At 34.8% G+C, this 26,517-nt stretch overlaps 1 protein-coding gene across 4 annotated transcripts; it reads right to left on the bottom strand.

The window, feature by feature from the left end:
• Positions 1–889: 889 nt before the first annotated feature.
• On the bottom strand, positions 890–24,916 carry l(2)k10201 (zinc finger protein 511 lethal (2) k10201). Of its 4 annotated transcripts, none has more exons than XM_076477176.1 (6): positions 24,811–24,916; positions 22,424–22,624; positions 21,337–21,538; positions 5,092–5,228; positions 2,312–2,434; positions 890–1,657 (listed from the first exon to the last, which is right to left on the bottom strand). In XM_076477176.1, exons 1-6 carry the CDS (start codon positions 24,855–24,857, stop codon positions 1,471–1,473), a joined length of 897 nt encoding a protein of 298 aa, XP_076333291.1. In that variant the 5' UTR covers positions 24,858–24,916; the 3' UTR covers positions 890–1,470. The 4 variants fall into 4 exon arrangements, with proteins under 4 accessions (XP_076333291.1, XP_076333292.1, XP_076333293.1 ...); XM_076477177.1 differs by having other exon boundaries at positions 22,424–22,621; positions 24,811–24,894; XM_076477178.1 differs by having other exon boundaries at positions 22,424–22,618; positions 24,811–24,874.
• Between the last annotated feature and the right edge of the window lie 1,601 nt (positions 24,917–26,517).

Genomic DNA, 26,517 nt, shown 5'->3' with positions numbered 1-26,517 from the left:
TCAGGATTGAAAAAACTGAATTAACTTTAATGTAATTTAGCACCTCAGCAATGAAAAAGCTGAATGAAATACAAAAAAAATAAAGCAATAATTGTTTTAAATTTGACAATACTGCTAAAATGACCTAAGATTGTACCAAATCTGAAATATTGTCACTTTTATAAAGCATACATCCTGTTAATGGAAAATATAGATTTCATTATTTTTCCATCTGGCCACTTGAAAAATTGTATAATAAGCAAATTATAAAACAAATTGGTGAATATATCCTGATAAATCTAATACCAATCATACATTTATCTATATTTAAATCAAAGTTTACATTTTTATTAGAGACTTTTACTTCACTCTTATTAACTCTTGAATAAAAGGACACTTGATTTTGGTTTTTGAACTTAAATACTAATCATATTTTTTAACTACAATATCCGACATATTTCATATCAAAAGTTTATACAAGTTATATTAAAGTTTTACAAATCACCTTATGGTACCATTTATATAATTGAAAATGTAAAATCCATTGCTTGCACTGGCATATTTACTTTGTCTGGTTTCCTTTATGATGGACTCATTTTAACTTCATAGCATGGTTTCAGAAAATAACTTCCCATGAGTGTGAAAATAAACTTAAACATGGTCTACAATATTCATCAATTAATTTGATTTGATGAAGAACTGTGAAGAAGGTAACATGTTTTCCATGAAGTAAATTTAAATTACTTTAAGTAAAACGTATATGAGTGCATTATACCCTAACTATATTTTTTACTGGTGGTAATATGAGAACAATATTTATCAAGATATAATACAGTGATAAAAAATATCCTATAAATGATAGAATCCAATAAGATTAGGTTTCATAACTAATTATCACAATCTTGTCTACTTGTGCTCAATGGCTCAACTGTTTGTTTTTATTGTAATCAATATAAAACCAGGATACAGGAACAATTAAATACTATATCATTAATTAAACTCCAAAGTATATCTAATGTAAAAATACAAAGCAAAATTGAAAACATTAAATGATTCACAAACAAAGCTGACAGCATACAGTATTACTTGTAATTTTTTGTAGTTATGCTAGAATAAAATTAAATATACAAAAACCAATGCTTAAGTACATTATCTTATCCCAGAGAAGAATATAATTTTACTGTTCAGTAGAATGTTTTACTAATGTTAATTTTATAATCTGAAGGAGAAAAAAAAGAAGAAAAAAAAGCAGGAAATTATACAGGTTCTAAAAGGATATTGAATTATCACCTATGTCATACAATCCACAGCAATTACCTTCACTTATGGAGTTGTCTTGTACACACAATTCAGTCTTATATTAGGTTTATCACAAAAATAACCTGAAGGATGTAGCCGTGAACTGCTATTCTTACACACTTTGGTAATGGCTTAAAAAAACTGGTTTTATGTAAGTATACACACGTATTCATTTGATTGCATACCAAGTGTTTACTTTCTTCCATCATCTAAGGCTTTTTCTAAATCTTGCATACTAATATCCTCTACATTAGTTGTACTTTTCCCAGTTTCAGAAGTCTGGTGCCAATGTTTAGTCTTCCCTTTACCTCGAGATGATGGTGCTCCACGGTGGAACCCTCTGGAACTTCCAAAGCCAAAACATATTGTTTTTGGAACTCTATAGAAAATCAAAATCACTGCATTAAAAAACAAAACACAACAAACTGAATATGTAACTCACGCTTTTATGACAGTTTATGGTCAATGGATGATAATCAAATGGTAAACACATACCATAAATTGATGGGTAGGGCAGTCATCAGAAATGGGATTTCTGTATGATCTGTTACTTCATTCATACAAACACACATTCCAGAAATCGTGCCCAATATGAGATTTTATTTAAAATAAAAAGCTAAAATAATTACCCATAAGATTCATACATTATTTCCAATTTCACTAATAGAGCACAGTCACTGTTGTTAGCATTTTGGATAAGACTAGTAGTTCTTGTATTAAAAATTATTAAAGTTTCTAAGGCTGAACACACACAATTTTCAGAATTATTAAGTTTACACTGCTAGAAAAAAAAAGTAATTTTAGAAAAGATAACCTTGAAGTTTGCCTAACTTTTCATTAACATATAATTTTTTATAAGTGATATTTCATACATTTGAAACTATCTGAACTAAAACTTCATGAATTACAGATTGAAATGTTCCTTTTGATCTAAGGACTTATTTTGAGCTGTAAAAAACATTAAATAATCACTTCACCAAGTACCTAAATCAACTAGCTAAAAACTTTTATTAAATATAAAAATGATCCTAACCTGGTCTGATATTTAATTGGTTCTTCTCCACCTGGTTTATCCACTTTATTGGATTTATTTCTATTGTTTAAGTCTTTTACTTTGTAACACACCTCATTCGTTTCCATGACGTCTTTGGTAGTGCTATAATCAGTGGTTCTTATTTAAAAATCTCTCATAAGATGCTAAGTAATTAAACTCACTTTTATGTAGGTTTAACCATGCACATTTTTATGAAATGTTTCAGGCAAACACTTATAAATTCTTAAAGTATAATTGAAACTATATATGTAAGTCCATCTACCAAATTTTCACATGCAATACTTAAATGTAAAACCACACTTTTTTAAGACTAAACATTTTTAAGTTTCAATAATTCTACATGAATGGATTAAAATTATTGAATAAACTAAAAAACAATGTAATAATTTCAATAAAAAACAATTTATAATATAACAATGTACAGTACTCTTCGTATATTCAAGCTACAGAAATTATTTTTTGGTATTTAGATGCATTTGTCTCTCAGTGAGTTTACAGACTTACACCACTACAAACCAGATTTTGAGTTTCCATGGTAAACAGAACATTATGTGCTAAATAACAATGATTTTGTTTTGTTTTTTATAAATGGCTTTGACACACTTCAGAAAATGATACATAAAGCATGGTTACATCAGTTTAAGCTTCTTGTACAGTGAATGCCTGTAATACATAGGTAATTCAACATACAAGATTAATGGTTTAAGTAAAGAACTGTAAAAAGTAAAGCTTCATTAATAAAGAAATTTTAATTGTTGGTTTGTTTTTGAATTTTGCACAAATCTACACGAGGGCTATCTGCTCTAGCCGTCCCTAATTTAGCAGTGTAAGACTAGAAAGAAGGCAGCTAGTCATCACCACCCACTACCAACTCTTGGGTTATTCTTTTATCAATGAATAGTGTGATTGACTATAACATTATAATGCCCCTACGACTGAAAGGGCAAGCATGTTTGGTGTGATGGGGATTTGAATCTATAACCCTTGGATTACCAACTGAGTGCCTTTACCACCTGGCCATGTTGGGCCAAGAAATTTTGAAGTCACATCTTATGCCTGTATCTTTAACACTAAACCTCTGTTGTCAGGCCTACTGAAAATTATTGAACATTTAGACAGAATTACAAAACATACCAGTATAGATGCATATGTGGAATTCTGTAGCTTAAAATTCAAGTGAAAACAGTGTTGTGGGAACTGAAGTTAGCATATACTTGTAGCATACTTTGTAGTCACAGTGTAAAAAAGTTACAAAATTTGAAGTTTCTTTAGAGATATTAGTGCACTTTTAAATGTATAGCCATAAATACTTTTCACATGTGTTCTTTACAACTGAAGTATAATAATGCACATATTAAATCACAATTTCCTAATGGTATAGTGTATTTCATATATTACACTTACATGTATTAGAACCTAATAAATACTAATATATATTTATATATATAATAGTCAACAACTACCAACTTATTCAAGCACTTACTTAGACCAAAAAGGCTAAATGTAAACACACGCTAAAAAACACGTCTTGTCAGAAAATTGAAAACTGAAAATGACCTAACTAGGCCTCACAATTCTGAACTTGATTTCGATCTATGAGAAACACTTTCTTTCCTATGTACTGTAATATCATAATTCAAATGAAATACAAAATGCAGTAATTAAGCTTTTTGTAATCATTAAAAGAAAATTATGACAGTAGTTGAAGTGGAAGTTATTCAGAAATACAGTTTCTTTCAGCAACATATCACCAAGCTAAGCTTTTATCACTTTGTCAAGATCTCTATGCAAGTCTTCTCTGAACTGGAAGTCACATGAGTTTATAAACTTCAAAATAATGCAAGAATTGCTTTTTTATATAAAACGGCTCATTTTGGTTAAGAAAATTTTTTAAGTAGAGCCGTTTTTACATAAATATTTTTCTCTACAAGTGGGTTTTCTCGACATCACTGATTAAGAATTGCTTTTATCAAGTGTTTAGATAAAAAGTGCATGACTTCTAAAAACCACTGTATCAGAAAAATACATAACATCATGAAAATCAAGGTGGAAAAACAAGATTATCTAAAATCAATAACTGACACTTTTTTTGAATTCACAAGGTTTACTGGTTTCTAATTAAGCACAAAGCTACACAATAAGATATCTGTGCTGTTCCTATCAGAGGTATCAAAACCTGGTTTATAGTATTGTAAATCCACAGACATACCACTTTACCATACTGAACTGAGAAAAATAAATTCAAGATATTCATAAATACTAACTTTTCATTTAGTGAATGCTGAAATCAACCCTAAATCACAATTTGTATGAATAATTTAAATGTATAAACTTTTTTTACCGAATAAATCTCAAATTTTAGAAGTTAAAAATAAAAGCTTTAATTTTATGGTGTAATTTTCCTCTCAGGTAACAGAAGCACTAGATATCATAGGGTTAACCTTTATTACTTCTAAAACTGATCTCTGATACACATACAACATGTGAAAGAACATCAGTATATTATTTTAGGACATTAAATTAAATGTCTTCAGGAGATGTCCAACATAAATAAAAAAAACTCTAACAAAGGGCTTAAATAAGAAAACTTAAGGCTGACAATTGCAATTTCAAAACTTATTTTAATGAACATAATGCTATGTATAACCTAAATATCTTGATTTTGTACATTTTTTAAATGGGCACACATCTTTTATGATACTATTATTTTTAATTTAGAATTTTATAATTAATATTAAAACAAAATGATAGCTTGATACCTCTGTGTTGTTTTCTGTTTAACGGTACTGAATCTAAAATCTGCAGGATACTTGTGTTCTTTTATCAAGTGTTCTTTCCTTTCTTGAGGCTCCTTGAACTTCAACATACAGCCTTCCACCAAACATTCAAATAATGGCTATAACAACACAGTAAAGAAGCAACTGTTTTCACAATAGTTTCAAGTGACAAGATAAAGATGTGTTAAAAAGGATTACAGTGCAATATAACATTGTATTTTCAAAAGAAAAGTAAGACACAACTAACAGTTTATACAGCAACATAAATATTCACACTGTGTGGATTGCACTATTATGTTCTAGTCATTTAATTGGTATAAAGAGATGTTTAAATATTATAATTCTATGCAATTCCTAACAACATTACTTTGTGTTGATGTGTAAAGACAATACTCCTTTCTAATTTTAAAGATTTTTCTAATGTGAAAGTGTTTCGATTGATACCTCCTCACACAGTTCAGCCACCTTCTTCATGTGCCTGTCTAAGAGAGATGTGTGTCAATAGTCTTGAAGCAACTTCCACCTAATTTCACGTCTTAATGTGAAGTATGATGTTATAAAGCAGCCAAAGTTCTCCACTCATAGAAAGGTGACAAAAACTGTAACTTCTTGTACACAGTTGTACGTGTGATAACTTCAACCTTTGATGGTACAAGAGAAGAATTTGCACCAGAAGTGGGGAGGAAAGATATGGAAGTGCAGAGAGGAATCTACTGTAAATACACTTCATAAACTTAGAGAATGATAACCCACCTTTCCACACATTTCAGCTAGAATACCATGTTAAAGTGGTGGAAGGGGCCAGTGTAAACTTTTACCTAGATTAACACCCTTCAAAAAGTGCCTGAAGGAATGTGGCACCTGAAGACAAGGGTTCCATAAAGGCACAGGACTGCCTCTTGTCTTCATCAGGATATACTCTTCACCTGGTACATAAAGGAAGAAGAAGTGAGTTCCACACATCACAATGACAGAGAAAATGAGAACATGACTGTCTGAGCATTTTTACACAAGTGATCGGTGAGCCAATATGTGTACAATAACTCTCTCATTTATCTGAGGGAGATAATTAGATAGAATGATGTAAATTGGTTGCTATTTTCCCAATGGCTTAGTGTTATAAAGGGAGGACGTGTAAACTAATTTTAGGACACCCAAAGAAAAACTAACCTAATATAAGACATAGGAAACAAGCAAATAAATATAGAAAACTTATGTTTAAGTGTTTTTAGAAAGTCTGGCACAAACATAATCACAGGGAATATTACATGGTAATGACCGACAAAACATATGTGTGATTGAAGCCAAGGGAAGTGTGGCCAGGCTGGTTTTGACCTGACTTCTCCCAAGAGTGGAAAAATACTTGCTTGGTGCACCTACTTGTTGTCATTACACAGAATAGGTCTAGGTGTGCAGTTTAAATTTTTCATTTTTGGCATGTGCCACAAAAAATGTTAAAAACTATATTTAACCAATGTATTTTGGATATTTTCCTTTAATTTCTTGAGAAACAACTTTATACTGGATCAACAGAATTACTGGAGAGTTACTGCAGTGTAGTTGGGACATGTTCAGACCACACTATTTGCTCACCTCAGCTCTACTGAATAGACTCCAGATGCAGGAGGAGAACAGATCAAGTATATATGTATTGTGCACTCACCTCAACTGAACTGAACATGCACAGATTCCAAGAGAAAGGCACAAATGGTACAAGTTATGGCTTAGAGGGGTGATAGTGTTATCACTGTCCTAATTTTTACTGTATTGTGATAAGCCAACTAGCAAGGGTTCTCCACGGTCCACCACGTCAATGGAAAGGATCTCTAATGCTTCACTCAACAAAGGAATGGAGCATTTATATTGAAGACACACAGAGAAATGTCTAGGTTTCATCAAACCTCTAGCAGGATAGGTCGTTTACTGAGAACATTTTTAAAAGCCAGCAGGTACAAGCTAAAGAAGTGGACAGAAAATTTCCTTGCTGCTGGCTTTCTACACGATAGTCCATGGAATAGGTGTAATCTGAATTCAACAATTGAATAAATATGTATCCATGAGGATACCTTAAGTGGTCTTGCAGGGTGGATGATATAGACACTTTTTATTATCCTGACTTGCTGAGGACTTTGAGTAAGTATAATATGGAAAGGCAGCACCAACTACCTGGTGGGATATTGTGAAATTAAAAAAAAAAAGAGCTTTGAAAGAAAAATAGTATGTATTCTTCTCAGAGATAATGGGGTGACTGAACAATGGCAACCAGTGGAAATCAAAGACTATCAGGAAATAAAACATTACAAGATGTAGAGATGGAGATGAATGTATGGAGAGTTGTTCATATGTCTGTTCACAGAATCACATCCTGGGATCAGTGAAGGATGGATATAAGGGAATAAGATATATGACAAATTGAATGCAAAGAAATACAAAATACCATGCTGACACCCACGACCCATGGTGAATATATTAGTTGGAGTCATTGATTTACCTATCCAGTAAAGGAAGGAGGAGATGAGTAGGGATAGACAATAGCAGAGAAGTAGATGACAAGGCACCTTGAACAGCCCAAACAGGATCCAGGTGGAAATCCAGGTCCAAACAGTCAAATCAATGAAAGACAAAGAAAATAGGAAAGAAGTATGATTATCCTTCCAAACAATCAAAGTCTTTAAGGATGAAAGTCTGGTCCAGGGAGAGGAGTATATAACTTCAGTAGAAGAGGTTGAGAGAAGTATCCATAGTATAGGTATTTGGCCTTCAGTAATCATAAGTGCAAGACAAAAGAAAGATGGTACAAAAAATCAAAAAGTTAGAAGCTCAAATGGTGTAGATATGAGATTATGCAAAACCCCATTAAGGTCTCAGTCAGGCATATGAATTGGGCAAGGAGAAGAGAAGATAATGAAAGAAGAAATGAGAGTGTAGTATCCAGATAGATAAAATGTCATGAACAAAACATCTTGATGACTGGTAAAGGCAAAGACCAACAAACTAAAAAGAGGCAGATAAGTGATTTACTTTATCATAGTCAGTAGGAAGGAGGAAAGTAGCACTAAAAGGACTGTCGCAGTCATTGTTAGACAAAGACAGTGAAAGGGCAAGAAGAATGACACACAATTAGAAAATGCACCTGAACAGGAGATGGATCAGGCACATCCCATGCATGGGGATAAAGGGAAGATATTCATAAATGCAAAAAAGATGCAAGAGGGTGTAGCAAAAGAGAAGGGATACTGGGGAGAGGAAGGGAGTCTGAATGTTCAGTGGACCAAGGGTGAGATGGTCAGAGGGCACCAACAACAGGACTTGACAAGGAAAGTAATGTGTAAAGTTTAGGGCCTGAGGGATAAGATAAATAACAGAGTAGGCATATAGAAAGAGGAGAAACAAGGCCTAAATGAGAAAACTGACAACAATAGCTGAAGGATAAGGAATATGGGAACAGAAGAGTAAAAGCACAGAGTTGAGAAAGGTGGCAAAATGGAACCATGAAGGGCATATTTAACAAAGAATAAATCCTATAAAAAACCTGGAATGTATTGATAATTCTGTTGAGAGAATGCTGACTAGTCCAAGAGAGATAACCCATCAAGAAGATTTGAAGTCTCCAGAAAATGACAGGCAATAGGACAAATCTGATGTTAAAGGGCTCAGAAGAGTATGTTTCATTCCTTACAGCAGAGAATCCAAAAATTGATGCTTCACGGATCAAGAGTGCGAGAAACAACCATATAATTGATTGATTAAAACATGACCAAGTGATCCCCCAATATGGACAGAAATGGAAACATGCTCAATTAATATTTAAAAGGTCAAGCAATGTGATGTTGAGCAAATGTTGGAAGCCCTGTTCTTATCCAGATATATGCCTGAATCAAAGAGAGGGAGGCACTGATGAAGAATGAGATCCAGTTTTAGAGGTGGTAAGGGAATGCTGCAAGTAGTATGAGCACAGTCTAATCATCATAATAATTCCTCAAGGAGAAGTTCACAAAGAAAGACAATACACCTCAATAAAGAAACACCTGGGTCTGCAAGATCCATAGTTGGAGATATGAGTGCATGTCTCAAAGAAATAAAGGATTCAAGAGAAGTAAGAGTCCCTAAAAGTAAAAGAAACTCTTACACAAGAAATAAATCACCTGGTTACCAGATATGACATAGCTCACAGGCAAAAAGGAGAAGACTGAAAATACTTGAGACAAGAAATGAAGAAAATGTCCAAAACTACCAAACATTGGGCATAATAAAGGACTTAGGTCCCAGGGTCTCTTCCCCAAATAAGAAGACACCTATAAAAAAGGGAGAAAACCACCAAAGAATGAATAAACAGAAGTATTGAGTTGGTTGATTTAGTGTTTTATGGCACAAAGCAGCTAGGCTGTCTGCACCAAACATCTGGAAAAAAGTTAAAATTAAAGTAAAACAAAATGAAGTTTAGAAAGAAACTTAAATAGCATAAAACCAATGTTTACATCTAGTCTACAATGTTAAGAGAAAAACTACAGTAATACAAGTTGTAAAGGACTTTCTGTAGCATAATTGTAATTATCATAACTCTCCAGGAAGACTAATGGGTAAGAACAAAAAACCACCATCAGTTGCCTGAAGTTGGCCTTTCCAGTACTGGTTCCAAGTTATTTGATGTTATGGCCACTTTCAAAAAGTAATAAAAGTTTTAAAAGACTTGTAACAAAATTTTAATAACAACTCACCAGGATGACTAATGGGTAGTTCAAACAGCAGTGCCAGCCACCTGAAGTTGGCCTTTCCAGACCTGGTTTTGAGTTATTTAATGTTACAGCCATTTTCTAATTTCAAATCAAACCAGATGGACTGTGATTCTTAAAAGGGAATCACATTAAAAAAGGTCTAATACATAAATTAAAAACCTTAAATGGCATTAAAATGATTAATGGCCTTTAAAAAACTAAAAACATTTTCAAGATGGACAGTGTCACCATCACCAATATCACTGTCTAATGTTATGGACAAACCCTGGGACAGAATGTCTTTAAAATGGTGCCATCGTTGAGAGTCATAACAGCAGCAAGACAGTAAAATGTGGCTTATTGTGACCTGAGTATTACACAGACAACAAATTGGTGCATCAGTCCCAGACAAAAGAAAACAACAAATTAAAAAACTGTGACCAATGCATAGTCCAGTTAGAACAACTTTCTCTTTCTGATCCTTAGTGAAGCATTTATTGGCCAAAGTCCAATACAGGGTTTTATTTAGAAAAGCTTATTTTCACGTCACTCACTCCAAATTGACTGCCAACTGATATGGAGCCGAGCCTTGAATACAGGACCATAGTTCCATGTACAGAACAAGCGCTGCAGTGACAGTGCCAGAGCAGACAGATTTAGCTGCAGTTTCAGAGAGCCCGTTCTTGCAAATACTAACGTGGCCTGGTATCCATAAAAATTGGATACAAGTAGATGTTAAACAAAAAAATGAACCAGTCGGTTTTGAATATCGGCGAGAACAGAGTGAGAACTAAGGTGAAGTAATTCCAGGGCCAGTAGAGAACTAAGTGAGTCAGTATAAATAGTGCAGTTTTAGCACTGCTTAGCTTCTATGTGATCCAGGGCAAGAGAAATGGCGTACAGTTCAGCAGTGAACACAAAAGCTATAGAGAGGATTCTACGCACAACCACTGAACTACAACAAACCATGGCAGAGCTCACACAGTCACCTGATTTTGAACCATGTGTATAAATAGGAATGAAAGGATGGTTTGAAAGATGTTCAGCAAATTGATTGATTTATTTAGTGTTTTATGACACAAAGCAGCTAGGCTATCTGCATCAAATGTCCGGTAAAAAAGGTAAAAATAAAATAAATGTAGTAAAATACATAAAAGGAAATGAAGGTAAAACAAAACATCATTGAAAAACAGAAAAAGCATAAAACTAATGTTGACACCGAGTCTACAATGTTAAGAGAGAAAGCACAGTAAGAGAAGTTGTAAAGGACTTTCTCTAGCAAAATGGTAATGATCATTTCCTGCCAGGAAGACTAACAGGTAAGTACAAGAACCACCGTCAGTCACCTGAAGTTGGCGTTTTCAGTCCTGGTTCCGGGTTATGTTGTCATAACAGCCATTATTAAAAGGTAAAATAATAAAAGTGTTAAAAGACATATAGCAAAATCATAATAAAAATTAGCCAGATGTCCCGTAAAAAGGTAAAAGTAAAGTAAATGTAGTAAAATTCGTAAAAGGAAATGAAGGTAAAAACAAGACAGCAATTAAAAACAGAAAATCGCATAAAACCAATGTTGACATCCAGTCTACAAAGTTGTAAAGGACTTCCTTTAGCAGAATGGTAATGATCATAACCTGCCAGGTAGACTAACAGGTAAGTACAAGAGCCACCATCAGAGACCTGAAGTTGGTCTTTCCAGTCCTGGTTCCAGGTTATGTGTCATTGTGGCCAGTACCAAAAGGTAATGTAACAAAAGTGTTAAAAGACATGCAGCAAAATCGTAATAACAACTTACCAGGACAATTAACGAGTAGTTCAAACAGCAGCGTTAGTCACCTGAAGTTGGCCTTTCCAGTCCTGGTGTCTAGTTATATAATGTTCTGGCCATTTTCCAATTTCAAATTGAACTAGAGAGATTGAGACTCTGTAAATGGAACCACAATTAAAAAGGTGTAATGAATAAATATCCAACACTTAAATGACATTAAAAAGATTAATGGCCATTAAAAAACTAAAAACTTTATCAAGGTGGGCAGTGTCACCAACACCAATAACACTGTCCATTGTTATGGACAAACCCTGGGACAGAACATGTTTAAAATAGTGCCATCGTTGAGAGTCATAACGATGACAAGAAAGTAAAATGTGGCTTAAGTGATTTGAGTGTTACACAAACCTCACACAAGTGCATCAGTTCCAGATTCAAGAAAACAATGAGTTAAAAAACTGTGACCCATGCGTAGTCTAGTTAGAACAATTTCCTCCTTCTGAACCTTATGGAAGCTAGATGGCCAATATAGGGTTTTATTTGAAAAAGCTTGTTGTCTCGTTGCTCACTCTAAGTGGACTGCCAGCTGGCACGGAGCCGAGCCTTGAATACAGGACCATAGTCCATGTACGGAATGGGTGCAGTGGTGATAGTGCCAGAGCAGATAGATTTAGTTGCCATGTCTGCAAGCTCATTCCCATGAATACCAACATGGCCTGGTATCCAGAAAAACTGGATAGAAGTAGATGTTAATGAGAAATGGGCCAGTCAGTTTTGAATATCAGCGAGAACAGGGTGTGAGCCAACGTTAAAAGATTTCAAAGCCAGTAGAGAACTAAGTGAGTCAGTATATATAGTGCAGTCGGAGTACCACTCAGCTTCAATATGATCCAGGGCAAGAGATACAGCATACAGTTCAGCAGTGAACACAGAAGCTGTAGAGGGGATTCTGCGCGCAACCACCGAACCGCAATAAAACATGGCAGAGCCCACAGAATTACCTAATTTGGAACCATCCCTATAAATTGGAATGGAATGATTTTTTGAAAGATGTTCAGTAAATAAACGACGGTGCTTCCAATCTGAAGTATCTGCCTTTTTCAGATGACTTAAAGAAAGGTCACATTTGGGGGCTGTAATAAGCCATGGGGGGATGGGCTGACCAGTGGATTCTGCAATGTTATCCATGGACAGACCCAATTCATCCAATTGTGCCTGGATGAGAAGGCCAAAAGGAGCAAGGGCAAATCGTCTGTTCTGAAAAAGTAAGGCCCACTGAGGAAGGAAAACACATCTCCAGGTGGAATGCTTTGGTAAGGAACAAAGTTTCGAAAAATATAGTAAAGACAGTTGCAGAGGAGATTCATGAGATTCTACATATAAACTTTGAGCTGGGGAGGTGCAGAAAGCTCCAGTGCAGAGTCAAAGTCCTTGATGATGAATGGAGTCCAGCATCTTTGAGGCCGAGGGTCTGACAGAGCCATAGACCATTGATCCACAGTCGAATTTTGATCGAATAAGAGCATGATATATCTTTAACACAGAACATCGATCCTCTCCTCAACTACTAGTAGAGAGGACACGGAGGATGTTCAGTGCTCTTGTGCATTTGACCCATAGCTGCTTTTAGTGTGGTATAAAGGTCAGCTCATGGTCAAAGATAAGCCCCAAGAACTTGGTCTCAGGGAACTGGTGGTAGAAGATATGCTAGTTGTGAACTTAATCCAAGATTCATTCTGGCTTTGACATCTTATCCACCTAGCATGTGCACTGGCCCGTTGTAAAGTGATGTGGTTCGAAAGTGTGGGATATCTACGGAAAGTATTCCAGGCACCTCAGGTGGGATGCTTTGGTAAGGAACAAAGTTTTGAAGCATATAGTAAAGACAGTTGCAAATGGCAGAGGTGCAAAGAAGGTTCATGAGACTATTTATAAGTTATGAACTGGGTAAATGTGGAAAGCCCCAGTGCAGAGTTGAAGTCCTTCATGATTAATAGGGTCTAGCATCTTTAAGGCCGATTGTCTGGCAGAGCCATAGACCAGTGATCCATAGTCGAGTTTCAATCAAATAAGAGCACACTATATATCCAGCATAGAACATCGATCTGCTCTCCAAGTGGTGGAAGAGAGGACATGAAGGATGTTCAGTGTTCTTGTACATTTGATCCATAGCTGCTTGATGTATGGAAAAAGGTCAGCTGATGGTTAAAGATAAGCCCCAAGAACTTTGTCTGAGGGACCACAGGCAGCACAACTTCACGAATTCAGAGTTCAGGATCAGAGTGAAGACCCAATTGGTGGCAAAAGTTAATGCCATTTGCTGTGGTCCACTTCAGTAAATGATTGAGGGCAGTCTGTAGCTGCTGCTCAATAACCTCATGTTCAACGACTGACATAAGATGTGAAAGTCGTCAACATAGAGTCTGTTTGCAACAGTGGGAGGGAGTTGTTCAGTGATGGCATTAATTTTTATACTGTAGTGTGACACTCAAAACACAGCCATGAGGGATTCCAAGTTCTTGTAGAAAAGAATGGGAAAGTGTCAAATCCACACAAACTTGAAATCTCCTGTTCATTAAAAAATTTTAAAATAAAAATGGGCAAATGTTCATGTAACCCACATATATGAAGGTCTCGAAAAATGCCATACCTCCATGTTGTATCATAAGCTTTCTCAATATAAAAGAATATTGATACAAGATGTTGTCGTTTGAGAAAGGCTTCTCTGATTAATGTTTCCAAGTTGAATCAGGTGGTCCATGGTGGAGCACTGTCATTAAAACCCACACTTGGTAAGCAAGAGGAGGTTGTTTGATTCGAGGAACCAAACAAGATGAACATTAACCATCCTCTCTAAGGTCTTACAGATACAGCTTGTCAAAGCAACTGGATGGTACTTTGAAGGAATCTTGGGATCCTTCCCATGCTCAGAGAAAGGTAGGACAATAGCCTGGCACCAGGCATGATGAAAAACATTCTCCTGTCAGATCCAGTTGAAAACAATCAGAAGAATAGCAAGAGAAGCAGGAAATGGATGGTGCACCATTTTATAGTGTACATCATCAGATCCAACAGAGGTACTACCAGACCGATGAAGGGTCAATTTTAGTTCCACCAATGTAAAGGGACAATTATAGTCATAGAGACAATCAGCTCAAAAGGAAAGAGGTGATTGCTCTGCCAAAGTCTTGATGGCTAAGAAGGTGGAGGAAGAAACAGAAGTGCTAGATACCTGGCAAAAGCTTTCACCTAGAGTATTGGCAATGTTCCAGGGATCAGCTACTTTCTGGCCATCGGAGAGCAAGATCAAGAGGGGGACAGATTATATTGCTCACTGATCTTTCAAATCTTGTCCCATGTGACTTTGGAACTGGTGGTAGAAGATATGCCAGTTGTGAACTGAATCCAAGATTCCTTCTGGCTTTGACATCTTACCCACTGAGCATGTGCACAGGCCTGCTGAAAAGCAATGAGGTGAGATAGTGTGGGATATCTAGAGAAAGTATTCCAGGCCCATTTTTGAGCCCTCCATGCAATGTGGCAGACAGGATTCTACCACGGATGAGGATATTGTGGGAAACATGTTGAGGTTTTAGGAATACACTGAGCAGCTGCTTGTATAGTACAGACAGTTACTGCTGCCACACAGTCATCTATGGATGACTTACATACGATGGCAGGATGAAGTTTTGTGAGAGTAGTGAAAGAGGGCCAGTTTATGTGATCCAGCTTCCATTGGGGCACATGGGTTAGGTGGCATCGACCAAGGCCAGTCTCTATCAAAATTATAAGAATATGATCACTGCCTTGTAGATTATTGTAAACTGTCCATGAAAAACGGGAGAATAATGAAGGGGAGCAAATTGAGAGATCAATAGTAGTAAAGGACTGACTAGGTGCATAAAAATAAGTAGAAGAACCAGTACTGAAAAAAGAAAGGTTGTGATCAGAGAGCATACGTTCTACAAAGCAACCCCTCCTATCAATATAAGCACTTCCCAGAGGGGATGATGTCAATTATAGTCCCCCAGGATTATGAAATGGAGACGGTAACTGTTCAATGAGAGCATCAAGGTCTGATTGATCATGTCTCTCCAGGGGCAGGTAGAGAGAACAAACAGTGATGGAATGACCCAAGGAATCACAGATGGGTACGGTCTCCAAGGGTATGTTGAGTGGCAAAGACAAAGTGGGCACAATAAACAGTGCAATCCCTCAATCACATAGCTTGTCATTTTTGTAGAAAAAAACTGCTAAAAGGTGATTGTATTGGTAGGTTTTATAAATGTTTCTTGTAAGGAAAGACGTATAGGATGGTAGGAAGGAATCAGTGTTTTGATGTCTTCCAGATTAGAACGTAAACCTCAACAGTTCCATTGTAGCAAGGTGGCCATTTTTATTTATGTGTAGGCAAATTGGGTGGAGAACCCTTTTGTTTATGACCATGTCTTTCTTCCTTACTGTCTTTATTTGAGGGAGGTCTATTGATTTCCATGGATCCTGCCCTGGGTCGACTGGGCAGGTCTTTGCTGTTGAAAGGGGATTCCAGTGACTGAGAATGTGAATGAATGATTGATTTACATCTTGGGGTGGGAGAAGATGTATCCAAGGAAATTCCTGCACCCAGAACCAAAGGATGTGGATCTTGGGCTTTTTTGAAATGTAAGGGACAGAGATGGATGTTGAAGTTGATTATTAACTTTTTATCCATGAGGTCAAAAGACTTTTCATTTGTTTCAAGAACGATTCTTTTGGAGGCACAGAGAGATCTGTCTGCACTCCCACTGTAGCTGTGGAATGAAGAGCAGCAGCATACATCCAAGATGAAGTTGTGGACAGCAACTTTTGAGCCTCAGGATAAGTAATGTTATGAACCATTTTCAAATGCTGCACCTCTTTTTCTTCCAACCATTTAGGGTAAAAACAAAAGTAGAATGAGTGAGAGCCATTGCAATTGATGCAATGAGGGTCCATTTCACACCCACATGCATCATGGTCCTTGCCACCTCAACAAGCACACTTCGGGGAACCATGACATGACATCTTTGAGTGACCGAACAGCTGATACTAGAAACATCAGAAAGGGTTTGAAATGTACGGCCATACCCTGCAATTACGATAACCTACCTTGATGGTGACAGATGGACATTGTGATGTAAGTGTCAGAACGAGGATATTGGTTGGCATCGTTATTCCATCTTTCCTAGTGGAGATACACCTCACTGCAGAAACCAGCGAGAATCTCTGACTCAGAGATGTTCTTCAAATCCCTTTCAAAAATAACTACTCATGATTAATTCAAAGTAGTATGAGGTGTAATCTCAATAAGTATATTCCCAATTGCCTTTGAATGCAAGAGGAGTTCACTATGTTGAGATGTGGATGTTTCCACCAATATGTCACCAGATCAAAGCTTCTTAACTGACTTTGGAGAGCCAGCAAGTCCCTCCAATCCCTTCTGAATGAAAAGGGAGATATTTGTCCTAAAGGTCTGTCTGAAAGAGAATGTAGTATAAGAAAATGAGGCACAACAGGTGTTAGAGATTTTAAAGATTGCTGCTCAGAATCTTCAAGATGTGGCCATTTACCTAGGGACTGTTTTTTCACTATTTTTTTAAATTTTATTTGGAGGATCCATAATAAAAAAGGAAAATTTCGGTGCCCACTGACCCCACCCACCATGGAGCCCTATAAGGGGACACACTATAATGTCAAATGAGGACACTGCAGCAATGCCAGGGTTTCATGAGCACTATGCCCAAACACCATCATCAGATACAATGTCCACAATCAATGCCTGCTGAGAACATCTGACATTGGTACTTGGTTGACCCTAGCCCAAGTGGACCAGCTGATTGACCCAAGGAGGGACCACCCCATGACTGCCCATCTACAGGAATTCAAAGCCAAAGTGGTGTTTTAGTGGTGTCTCTCCTCCCCTTCACGGGTTGCCAGGCATGGCATACACGTGGGTGGATGTTTAGATCCCAGAGGAGGTAAACTGAAAGAACAGAACCTTCCCTGGGAGGTCCTCTCACCATGTACAGGAATCCACATTGAGGGGCAGAAGTAAAGAGTACAAGAAAAGGAATACCAGCTCCAAGCCATGAATATGGCAAAGGATTTAATGATATCAATGAATAAAAAAGGGGCCAACACTAATTCAAAAGAAAGAGCAAGGAATGGGAAAACACAAAAAAGGTGGATTGACATGGAAAACAAATGTGATGTACGTAAAGGTGTCTGAAATGAGAACCATGGTTATCTGTATACTCAGTAAAAATGACTATAGATGAGGTTGGAGGGAGAAGAAAGGCAATAGGAAGAGTAGTGAGGAAAAAACAAGGTGGAAAAGGAAAAATGACTGTTGCCGAAAAAGAGGATAACAATAGGATAAGAGATAAGTACTTACAGGATCATAACTATCTGAAAGTCACTGACAAGAATAGATGAATTAGACTTCCAGTAAAGGGAAAATGATAAAAAGATTTCAGGTCTGGAACCTGAAATGGAACTGTTAGAGTAGACTGATCTAGATAAAAAAGAGAAGTAGAGGGTGAGGTGAAGAAAAGAGAAAACCTAGGAAGATAAGTTGAACAGAAGCTAGAGAACATTAGTCCATATCCCCAGGGAAAGGTACACTGCTGCAGGTATCCATGAAAAGAAAGACAACCAGACAAAATAACATGCACACAAGAAAAATGAAGGAACACATTAAAGAGAAACATAAATAGACCCAATAAGTCCCAACAGCTGGGTAACAAAGTAAAGAGGGATAAAGCAATGGATGTAGAACAGGATAAGCTGATAAAGAGAAGTGTCTTAGATAAAAGGCAAAGTTAGGAGAGAGAGAATACAGGAGGGTAGAGAAAAGATGGCAAAAACACAAAATTGTAGGGCATCCAATTACAAAGTTGGTGAAAGTGATAGCATGGACATAGAATCAAGAAAAGGAAGAAAGAAAGTTTAGAAGTTAGGACAAAAGAAGTCATAAATATTAGTGATACAAGACATTCAGTTGTAAGAGGGGTCATTAGAAAAAGGAAAGAGTATTAGTCCTAATAAATAAAAATGGGAAAAAAACAAGACAAACCTCAAAAACTGTGGATCATGGAGTAAAAAATGAATAATAATAAAAAATGTTGGCAAAAGATCAAAAAATACACCTGAGAATGAAATACCGAGAGAGATTGGAATAATCAGCTTATTTATCAAATGGTATTACTCAATTCAAATTACGTTAATGTTGTCCGTTAGATCATTCCTGACTAAGGAGAAATTCAGTCAACAGTACAGATGTAGGAGGCCCAGTAAACACGTAGTAATCCACAGCATGTTGATCAACAGCTACAATGGCTATAACAATTAACAAGTCTCCAAAAGCAACAGTACAAATAAGATCTTTGTGAACAATGCCACTTACACAGGACTAAGTAGAAATCACTGTCATTTGAGAATTCACAATAAAATTTAATGCAATTGAAACAAATCAAAGTTTCTTTAACAATGCAAATCTTAATTAATTGAGATAAGAAGAAAAAATTAAACAACTATTAAATAGAATGTCAAACAGAAGAATGAAACTATCACAAGTGCAAGGTACTGTACATGAAGATTGCATAGCCCTACTAGCAGTGGAGGGATTTTTTCACATGATGATGTCATCATGCACCAGTGGCATTCATGTTGAAACACAAGTTATGTAGGAATTGCCTCAAGGCTAATGGTGTAAAAATGTTTTAGAGACATGTGAAAGAAAGTTGAACTGTGTGAAGAGATGAGTTATCATCTCCAAGTTAGAAGTTTAACTGAAAATTAGACACTCACTGGAACGTAAATACATTCAACTATATACACGTACAAGTCCTAGGGTAAAAAAAAAGCTTTGTGTAGAATCATATAATACCAAGCAATATTTGTTTGAATTTTATAGTGAGCCTTGAATATCACAGACTTCAAGTGTATCAAGTGTGGAAACTTCATTCTTGAAACATTATGCAAGCACTGCAAACTTACATTGTAAAATAATCTCATATTTCTTTAGAATGTGTTGTAGTTACTAAATTACTTAATAAACATGTCTAGTTAAAAAATATATATTTTTCATCATAAATATTTGAAAGAAAAACTAAATTTAATCTGTTTACTATTGCTTGAATTGAGAATGTAGTAAATACTGTTATGATAGAAAATCTTGTGTGTAAATCAAACTGCATAAAAGCACCAAGACTCATGTAGTGTGTCATGCAGCCAAGGAAGAAGTAAGCATGAGTGCTCCAAAATATGCAGCCACTAACAAGTGTCTTTTTACACAAGATAAGTGTATACATAATTGACCTATCTGAAAGTCATCCACTGTATCAGCTACGCTGTAAATATTCGGCACTACAAACCACTAAGATATTACTACTTAGCACACATAAAATGACATAAATCCTTGGTGTTATTACTGAGATACAGCCTAACTAAATTTAATATTGTTTTCTTCATTTTTGCACACTTAATTTGTTTTTATTGTGTGCATATTTCAGCCATCAACTCAGCCTTTGTCTCATAAATTAACATCACCACTTCCTTCTTGTTCACTTTACTGGCAAGTGTTTGTCACCTGAAATAAGTTGGTTTTATCTGAAAAAAATCTAGATTTTAAACTTTCTTTAAACCTTGAAAAGATCAACAATACAATTACTTTTGATTCTGTGTAAAATTTGATGGAACTATGACAAGTAGGTTTCTTGTAAAAATGCTTGTAAAATTTAAAATTGCTCATATGAATGGTTGGAATTTAGGCTAGCTTACTGTGTAAACATGTGAAACTTGTAAGTTTTAACTGTTTGCTGACAGTCAGTATTTCTTTGTCCAAGCTTCTAGATTTAGTTGTGAGTTTAATTCATAAGTTTATTTTCCATACACACAAGTCTATATACTTGCATGCACTGTAGCTTGTACTAGTTATACATACATAGGACTCACTTGTATTCCAGTATTATTTACTATTCAGTATGTGAGTGGTGTGTGCTTGCTGTACACAGTTTATTCACATGGATTTACTAATATAAAAGCTTTGAAAGATGTTTTATCTAACTGGCAGGCTTCTGGATGTAACTTATAATTGAAGTGCAGTATTAACATTTTATGTGTCTGGTACTAATATTAGCAAGGAATTTTTGTCCTAATATACAAGTATAATAAACCTAAATGTATTCCATACAAAGATATGATATCAGAACGAAAAACAGCTTCATTGTTAAAAACAAAGCATGACCAAGAAAAAAACTTATTCGTTATGCAAACAGCAACTAAAATAATTCATATCAGAATGCAGCCAAGGCAAATAATGTTATTGGATACACTGTTTAAAATTACTTGCTAAAAAACGTAAATTCTCTATTTAGTTGAGAATTATTTTAACATGATGTTTGCCAATTTTATAAACATTAACATGAGATACTTCTAACTTGGCCACTTTTCTTTAATCAATACTAACATACACATAAGCATACACAAAATAGTTTACTTTTTAACATGAAATTTTAAACCATGTTTCCAGTAATACTGATTGCCTTGGTTACATTCTGATGTAAATTCTTTCAGCCACTGTTTGTGTAACAGGTAATGTTTTTCTTGGATTATTTATTTTGTAGACAAGCTGTTTTGGGTTTAGATAACATGTCACAAAGTAGATCTAAAAACGAAAACTAGTCAAATTACTTGAAAAAATGAGTTTTAAAAAACATTCATAACCTCTTCAGATTTCTTGGCAACAGAGAAAAAGAAAGAACTATGTGTTTCTGTAATGTGTATGGACAACAGATGATCCGAAGGGAAAGATTTTTTACATTGGGAACACACGTAATGATGAATGCTGTTGTAATGGTTTTCATAAGACAGGATATCATTAAAGCTGGCTTGACAGCCTCCTTCTCCACATCTGAATTCCTTATAACTGAAAAAAAAAAAAAAGGTAAAAGGATGAGTAAAAAGCAGATAACAAAGTGTGAAATAACACACAAGAGTGCTATGTTCTACACTTCATATATGATGCACAACAACTTTATGTAATGTGTATTCTTACATTTCATTAAACATTTTGATGTTGTGATTGATGATGTTTTAAGGAATATAAATAAACAGTTTTATAAACAACTTCTTACAAGAACAGTGGCAATGTCAAGGGGAGGAAAGTTTGATCCCTGAAATTCATCTGCATCCTTTTCACTTCCCTTAAGCTTTTCACTAAAAATGTTTCATTAATACAATATGTCCCTGAATTCAATACACTTAGTTACAATACACAAAGAAAGCCAATCAACAAAACATTATCTAATCTCTCATTAGTTCTCAGAATTTTTAATTTATATTCAGTGGATTTCCTTTCATTTATTCTTTTAAAATAAGCCTATTCCCACTAAGCCCATATGTTGGCTATCCTCTTCCCTCATCAATTTCAGAATTTGAGAGTTGACATTGAATCAAATGCTAGTATATAAAGTTGTATATTCAAAAAACATAAGTAAATGAAGTTAAAAAATAAATAATTTTTTTGGATGAAACAGAAATTTATTTTAATTACTTTTTACATTTGAAATATTATGCTTACTAGACATACCCACTTTCTATTGTAGTATACATTTAGAACATCTCTGTGTCTCATCCATGCAAAAATTTACTTAACTCTTAAAACTAAATTTGAAATTGTCCATCATTAGATACCCAAAGCTCTATTCTACTCGGTAATATTGTGTTACAATACAATTGGTCATCCATTCAGTCCTAGTATGTATAGAACGATAATTTTACATGTAATAAATATTTAGAAATATCTAACTACCTTTTATGCAAAAATTCTTCCTTATCCAACTCTAACATACACTGTTTTCTGGAAACTTGACCTGCAATAGTATTCTCCTGGAAATAAGGATCCCAAGGTGGAAGTCTTCCCAGAGGTGGAATAACACTTGCAATTTTCTGCTGTACATCATCAGGCAAAGGTGAAAGTATCTGGTTTGAGATTATGTATGATGATCTGCTGCTGGAATGTTAAAAGTAAACAAAAATAATGTTTTCATTTATATCACAAGTGTAAAATGGTTTAATGGTACTCATACTGTGCATAAAATTACATATACAAGTTCTATAGTTAAAATCTAATCAGCACGTTGTTTTATGTATGGGCCATTCCATGCCAACTCACCCAAGAAAAAAGAACTTTTCTCAATTTATGTCACAGATTTTTATTGAAAAAAAAAAATTCAAGCAAAAACTTCATTTTCGTTTATTCAGCCATTTACAGTTCTAAAGCTACACTGCATGGCTGACAACAAAATGAAGATTTTGCTTGAATTTTTTTTTCAAGAAATCTATTATATGAACTAGGAAGCCCTAGGTGAGTTAGCATGAAATGAACTATATGCATTTAATTCTACTTAGGTACGTTCTAGCACAAGGTATCTGGAAAACATCAGTTTGTGAGTGTTACATTAAACTGTTTTGATATATACTTTGAAAAAAAGGAAGGAAAGATACTTTACCATATTAATACTTGGTTTAAAAATGTTTATTAAACAAATTTTGAACTGCAGTTCAATTAATCCAATTATTTATAATTCTTAGGAATTTGACAATTTCCTTTTGGTTGATCTATTTGAATAATGGAGTAAATAAGTTGGAAATGAAATGCTAGGTATGAAGGGTAACAAGGTTATACTATAGAAACTTGGGCATATATTTATTCTTCCACAAATTTACTTCTCTGGCAGGGTAATAAGCTTAAGCAATGATTTTTATTGTGATGTACTGTGATCAGTTAGTTTAAATTAAACCTGTTTTAGATAAATTTATAAATGTGAAAAATTGCAATCTGGTCTAGTCTTGATACTTCAGTTGGTTATTTGTGATGAAGGAGCAATGGAAAAATGGCCCTCTATCACCTTGATCTTTAGATTTTTAAAAGTTTTAGAACTTCCATATGATCCTTTCACAGTTGTACTTGTTCTCATTGAAACATTAAAAGCAACATATCATTTAATTTCAGGGTTTTATTCATTGCAGGTTTAATCATACTATCTGTTGAAATTGTTAATTAGTTTAACAATCATGTGGTGTAAAATCTCTTCTAGGTCCCAAGTTCAATTCCATCTATATCTTACTCTATAGTAGCATTGGTCTAGCAGTGTACAGTACAGGGTTACAGCAAAAAAAGTATGTCCCAACTCTCCACGTAATTTTTTTTTTTTGCCCATAAGCATAAGGCCTCAACTGTTCATATTATTTTTTGACTTGTAATATATTAATAAAGAGTTAGTAACTTTACAAAATATATAAACAACACTATAACTTAAAAACTAAGTACTAAGTAAATTCAGCAAGAAGTCACATTATGTTGTATGATGGCTGTACTCCCTCTGCAATATTTGATTTGAATTTTTTCCATTATGACTGAAAAATTAAAAACAAACACTGTGATGAAATTTCAGTTTGCAATACATTTTTCTTCCAATATATTACATTCCCTACTTACACATATTAAATATTTAACCCACAGAGTTGGGGCTTTCTCCATCACAATCCAATACAGTTCTAAAATATTAGAAAAAGAAACAATGTATATTTCTTTATAAGCTCCTGGTTCAATGAATGATAGGAATTTGTGGTTATTGCATAAATACCCTTAAGTAACATACCAATAATGACTGGTAACTACCCAACAATATAACTAATAATTTGCCCTTGAATAACCATACAATTAGCGCAGAGATGATGGTCTACGAAAACAGGCCTTAAAAATGATCGTTGAATGATTTTGCTTTAACTTTTTTATTAAACAAAAATTTAAAAAATGGCAGACAAATATAAATATTTCATTCGTACTGTAATTCAGCTATCGTCTATGCACCAAAACAGTAATAATACAATTGTCATACAAACGATTCATCTTAACACACATGATCTAAGTTTGCTTATATTATTAGTATCTACATGCAACGAGCTACTATTATCATAATACCAATATTACAACTCAGTAACATATTTGTCGTTGTATTAGTTGTCATTATCACTTAAAAAATACGATGTATTTTACTCATGTTAAGATAAGATTTACAAATTAAGCTTTTTATATGAGCTGTCGTTAATAATTACTTAAATTATACAAAATCATAACCTCAGTATAACCAATTACCGAAACGTGTATTCACACTCCACTTTTAAATTTCGTACCTCGTTTCACCTTTTGAGTACCCAGGAGGATGTTGATTTGCAGCCATGTTTCTTGAAAACAATGGTGTCAGTGTTACCAATCCGTTTTTAAAAACAAAATGTATAAAAGTTCGGTAAGGACATAAAATGTATTGTTAGTTAAAATAAGCTGTTTTGTATAATTTTGTAGTAAGTGTAATAATAATTTTTGTATTGGAAAAATAAAAGACAATTTCTAAAACACATTACTCACTGTTTTTATTACTAAGAATGAGTTTTCTTTTAATTTTACATATTCATATTCGACCTGGTATAGTCAGGTGGTGAAGGCACTTGACTCCCAATGGGAGGTTATGCCATGGGTTTGAATCTCAGTCACACCACATATGTTCGCCTTTTCAGGCATGAGGGCATTATAAAGTTACAGTCACAGATTAAAGTTGGTCAGGTAGGTAAAAGAGTAGCTGTTGAAATGACGAAGGGTGATGATGATTACCTACCTCCTCCATAATTTTACACTGCTAAATTAGGGACGACTAGCGCAGATATGCTTCTTGTAGCTTTACCCAAAATAAAAAAAAAAAAACAACAACAAATATATGTTTGAATTGTTTCAACGTATTATTTTAAAACGAGTAGATTGCTTGCCATTTGTTTATTGTTGAAATTTATCGCCAACAAGTCACAGAAACCAACTGTAAAGAATACGGCCCATTGCATACAAAACCTGACAGTTATATTAAAACAAACAATGTTCCACCACAAAACTCTTCCTTATGCTTTAAAATAGCTGTTTGCCTACCTATAATTATACTAGATGTACAATACTGTGCAAAAGTGTTAGGACAAGAGCATAGTGTGTCATGCTTTCCATTTTATGGAGCTAATTCTACCATGCCATTAGAGAACGTGCATTTCATCATTATGGTAATGTTTCACTGATCCCTGTTGGCGACTGAATGAGCCAAAGTGAGAATACTTATCATTATTCAGAATTCCCATATAATTTTTACCAAGGGCATGTTGTAAGGGTTCTATTTGAATGAAAATACTTATCAAATTTAGTTTGAAATAACTGTCATGGTAACCCATATACTATCTTAACAGTTTAGAAAGAAGGTAGCTTATGGTACTGGTATATGCTAGAATAAATCAAATTGATAGTACTCCACAATTAAACCTTGATAAAAATAATGTTTAACACTATATATCAAGTTTTTCTTTTGTCATGCCATGATCCAAAACACAAAAATAACCATTAACAGATCAGAGAATTCGCGTAGCAGTTTTATATGATGCTAGTTGGACTAATTGCTGCAGTCTTGAAATATTCCCCTAAATACTGTTTAGTACACCCTAAGTAAGAAAGGAAGAAGCAGAACATCTAAACTCAATGATAGTGATGTTAAGTGTCTTCGTTCACGCAGTCTTTGGGACAAAAGTAAGACAGTCATTGATCTCAAACATAAGATAAACAAGCATTAGCAAAATGACAAAAAAGTGTTCAAATGTACAGTATCAAGAAGACTTGACGTGAATGGAATAATTAGTCATGTAGCAGTTTAAAAACCTTCACTTTGATCTGTGAAAATTTTCAAGAAATTGAAATCTACTAAAAATTACAAAACTTGGATTGTTTATGACAGGAAAAGTGTTACGGACGCACGAGTTCAAGTCTGAAATATTTAATTCAAAGTGTAGGTTGTACTTCTGGTGGAAGGAAAGTGA

The sequence above is a fragment of the Tachypleus tridentatus genome, chromosome 13 (assembly GCF_004210375.1).
Source record: "Tachypleus tridentatus isolate NWPU-2018 chromosome 13, ASM421037v1, whole genome shotgun sequence".
Classification (NCBI taxonomy): domain Eukaryota; kingdom Metazoa; phylum Arthropoda; class Merostomata; order Xiphosura; family Limulidae; genus Tachypleus; species Tachypleus tridentatus.
Note: the sequence above shows the minus strand (reverse complement) of the source record. Positions and strands in the feature narration are given on the sequence as shown.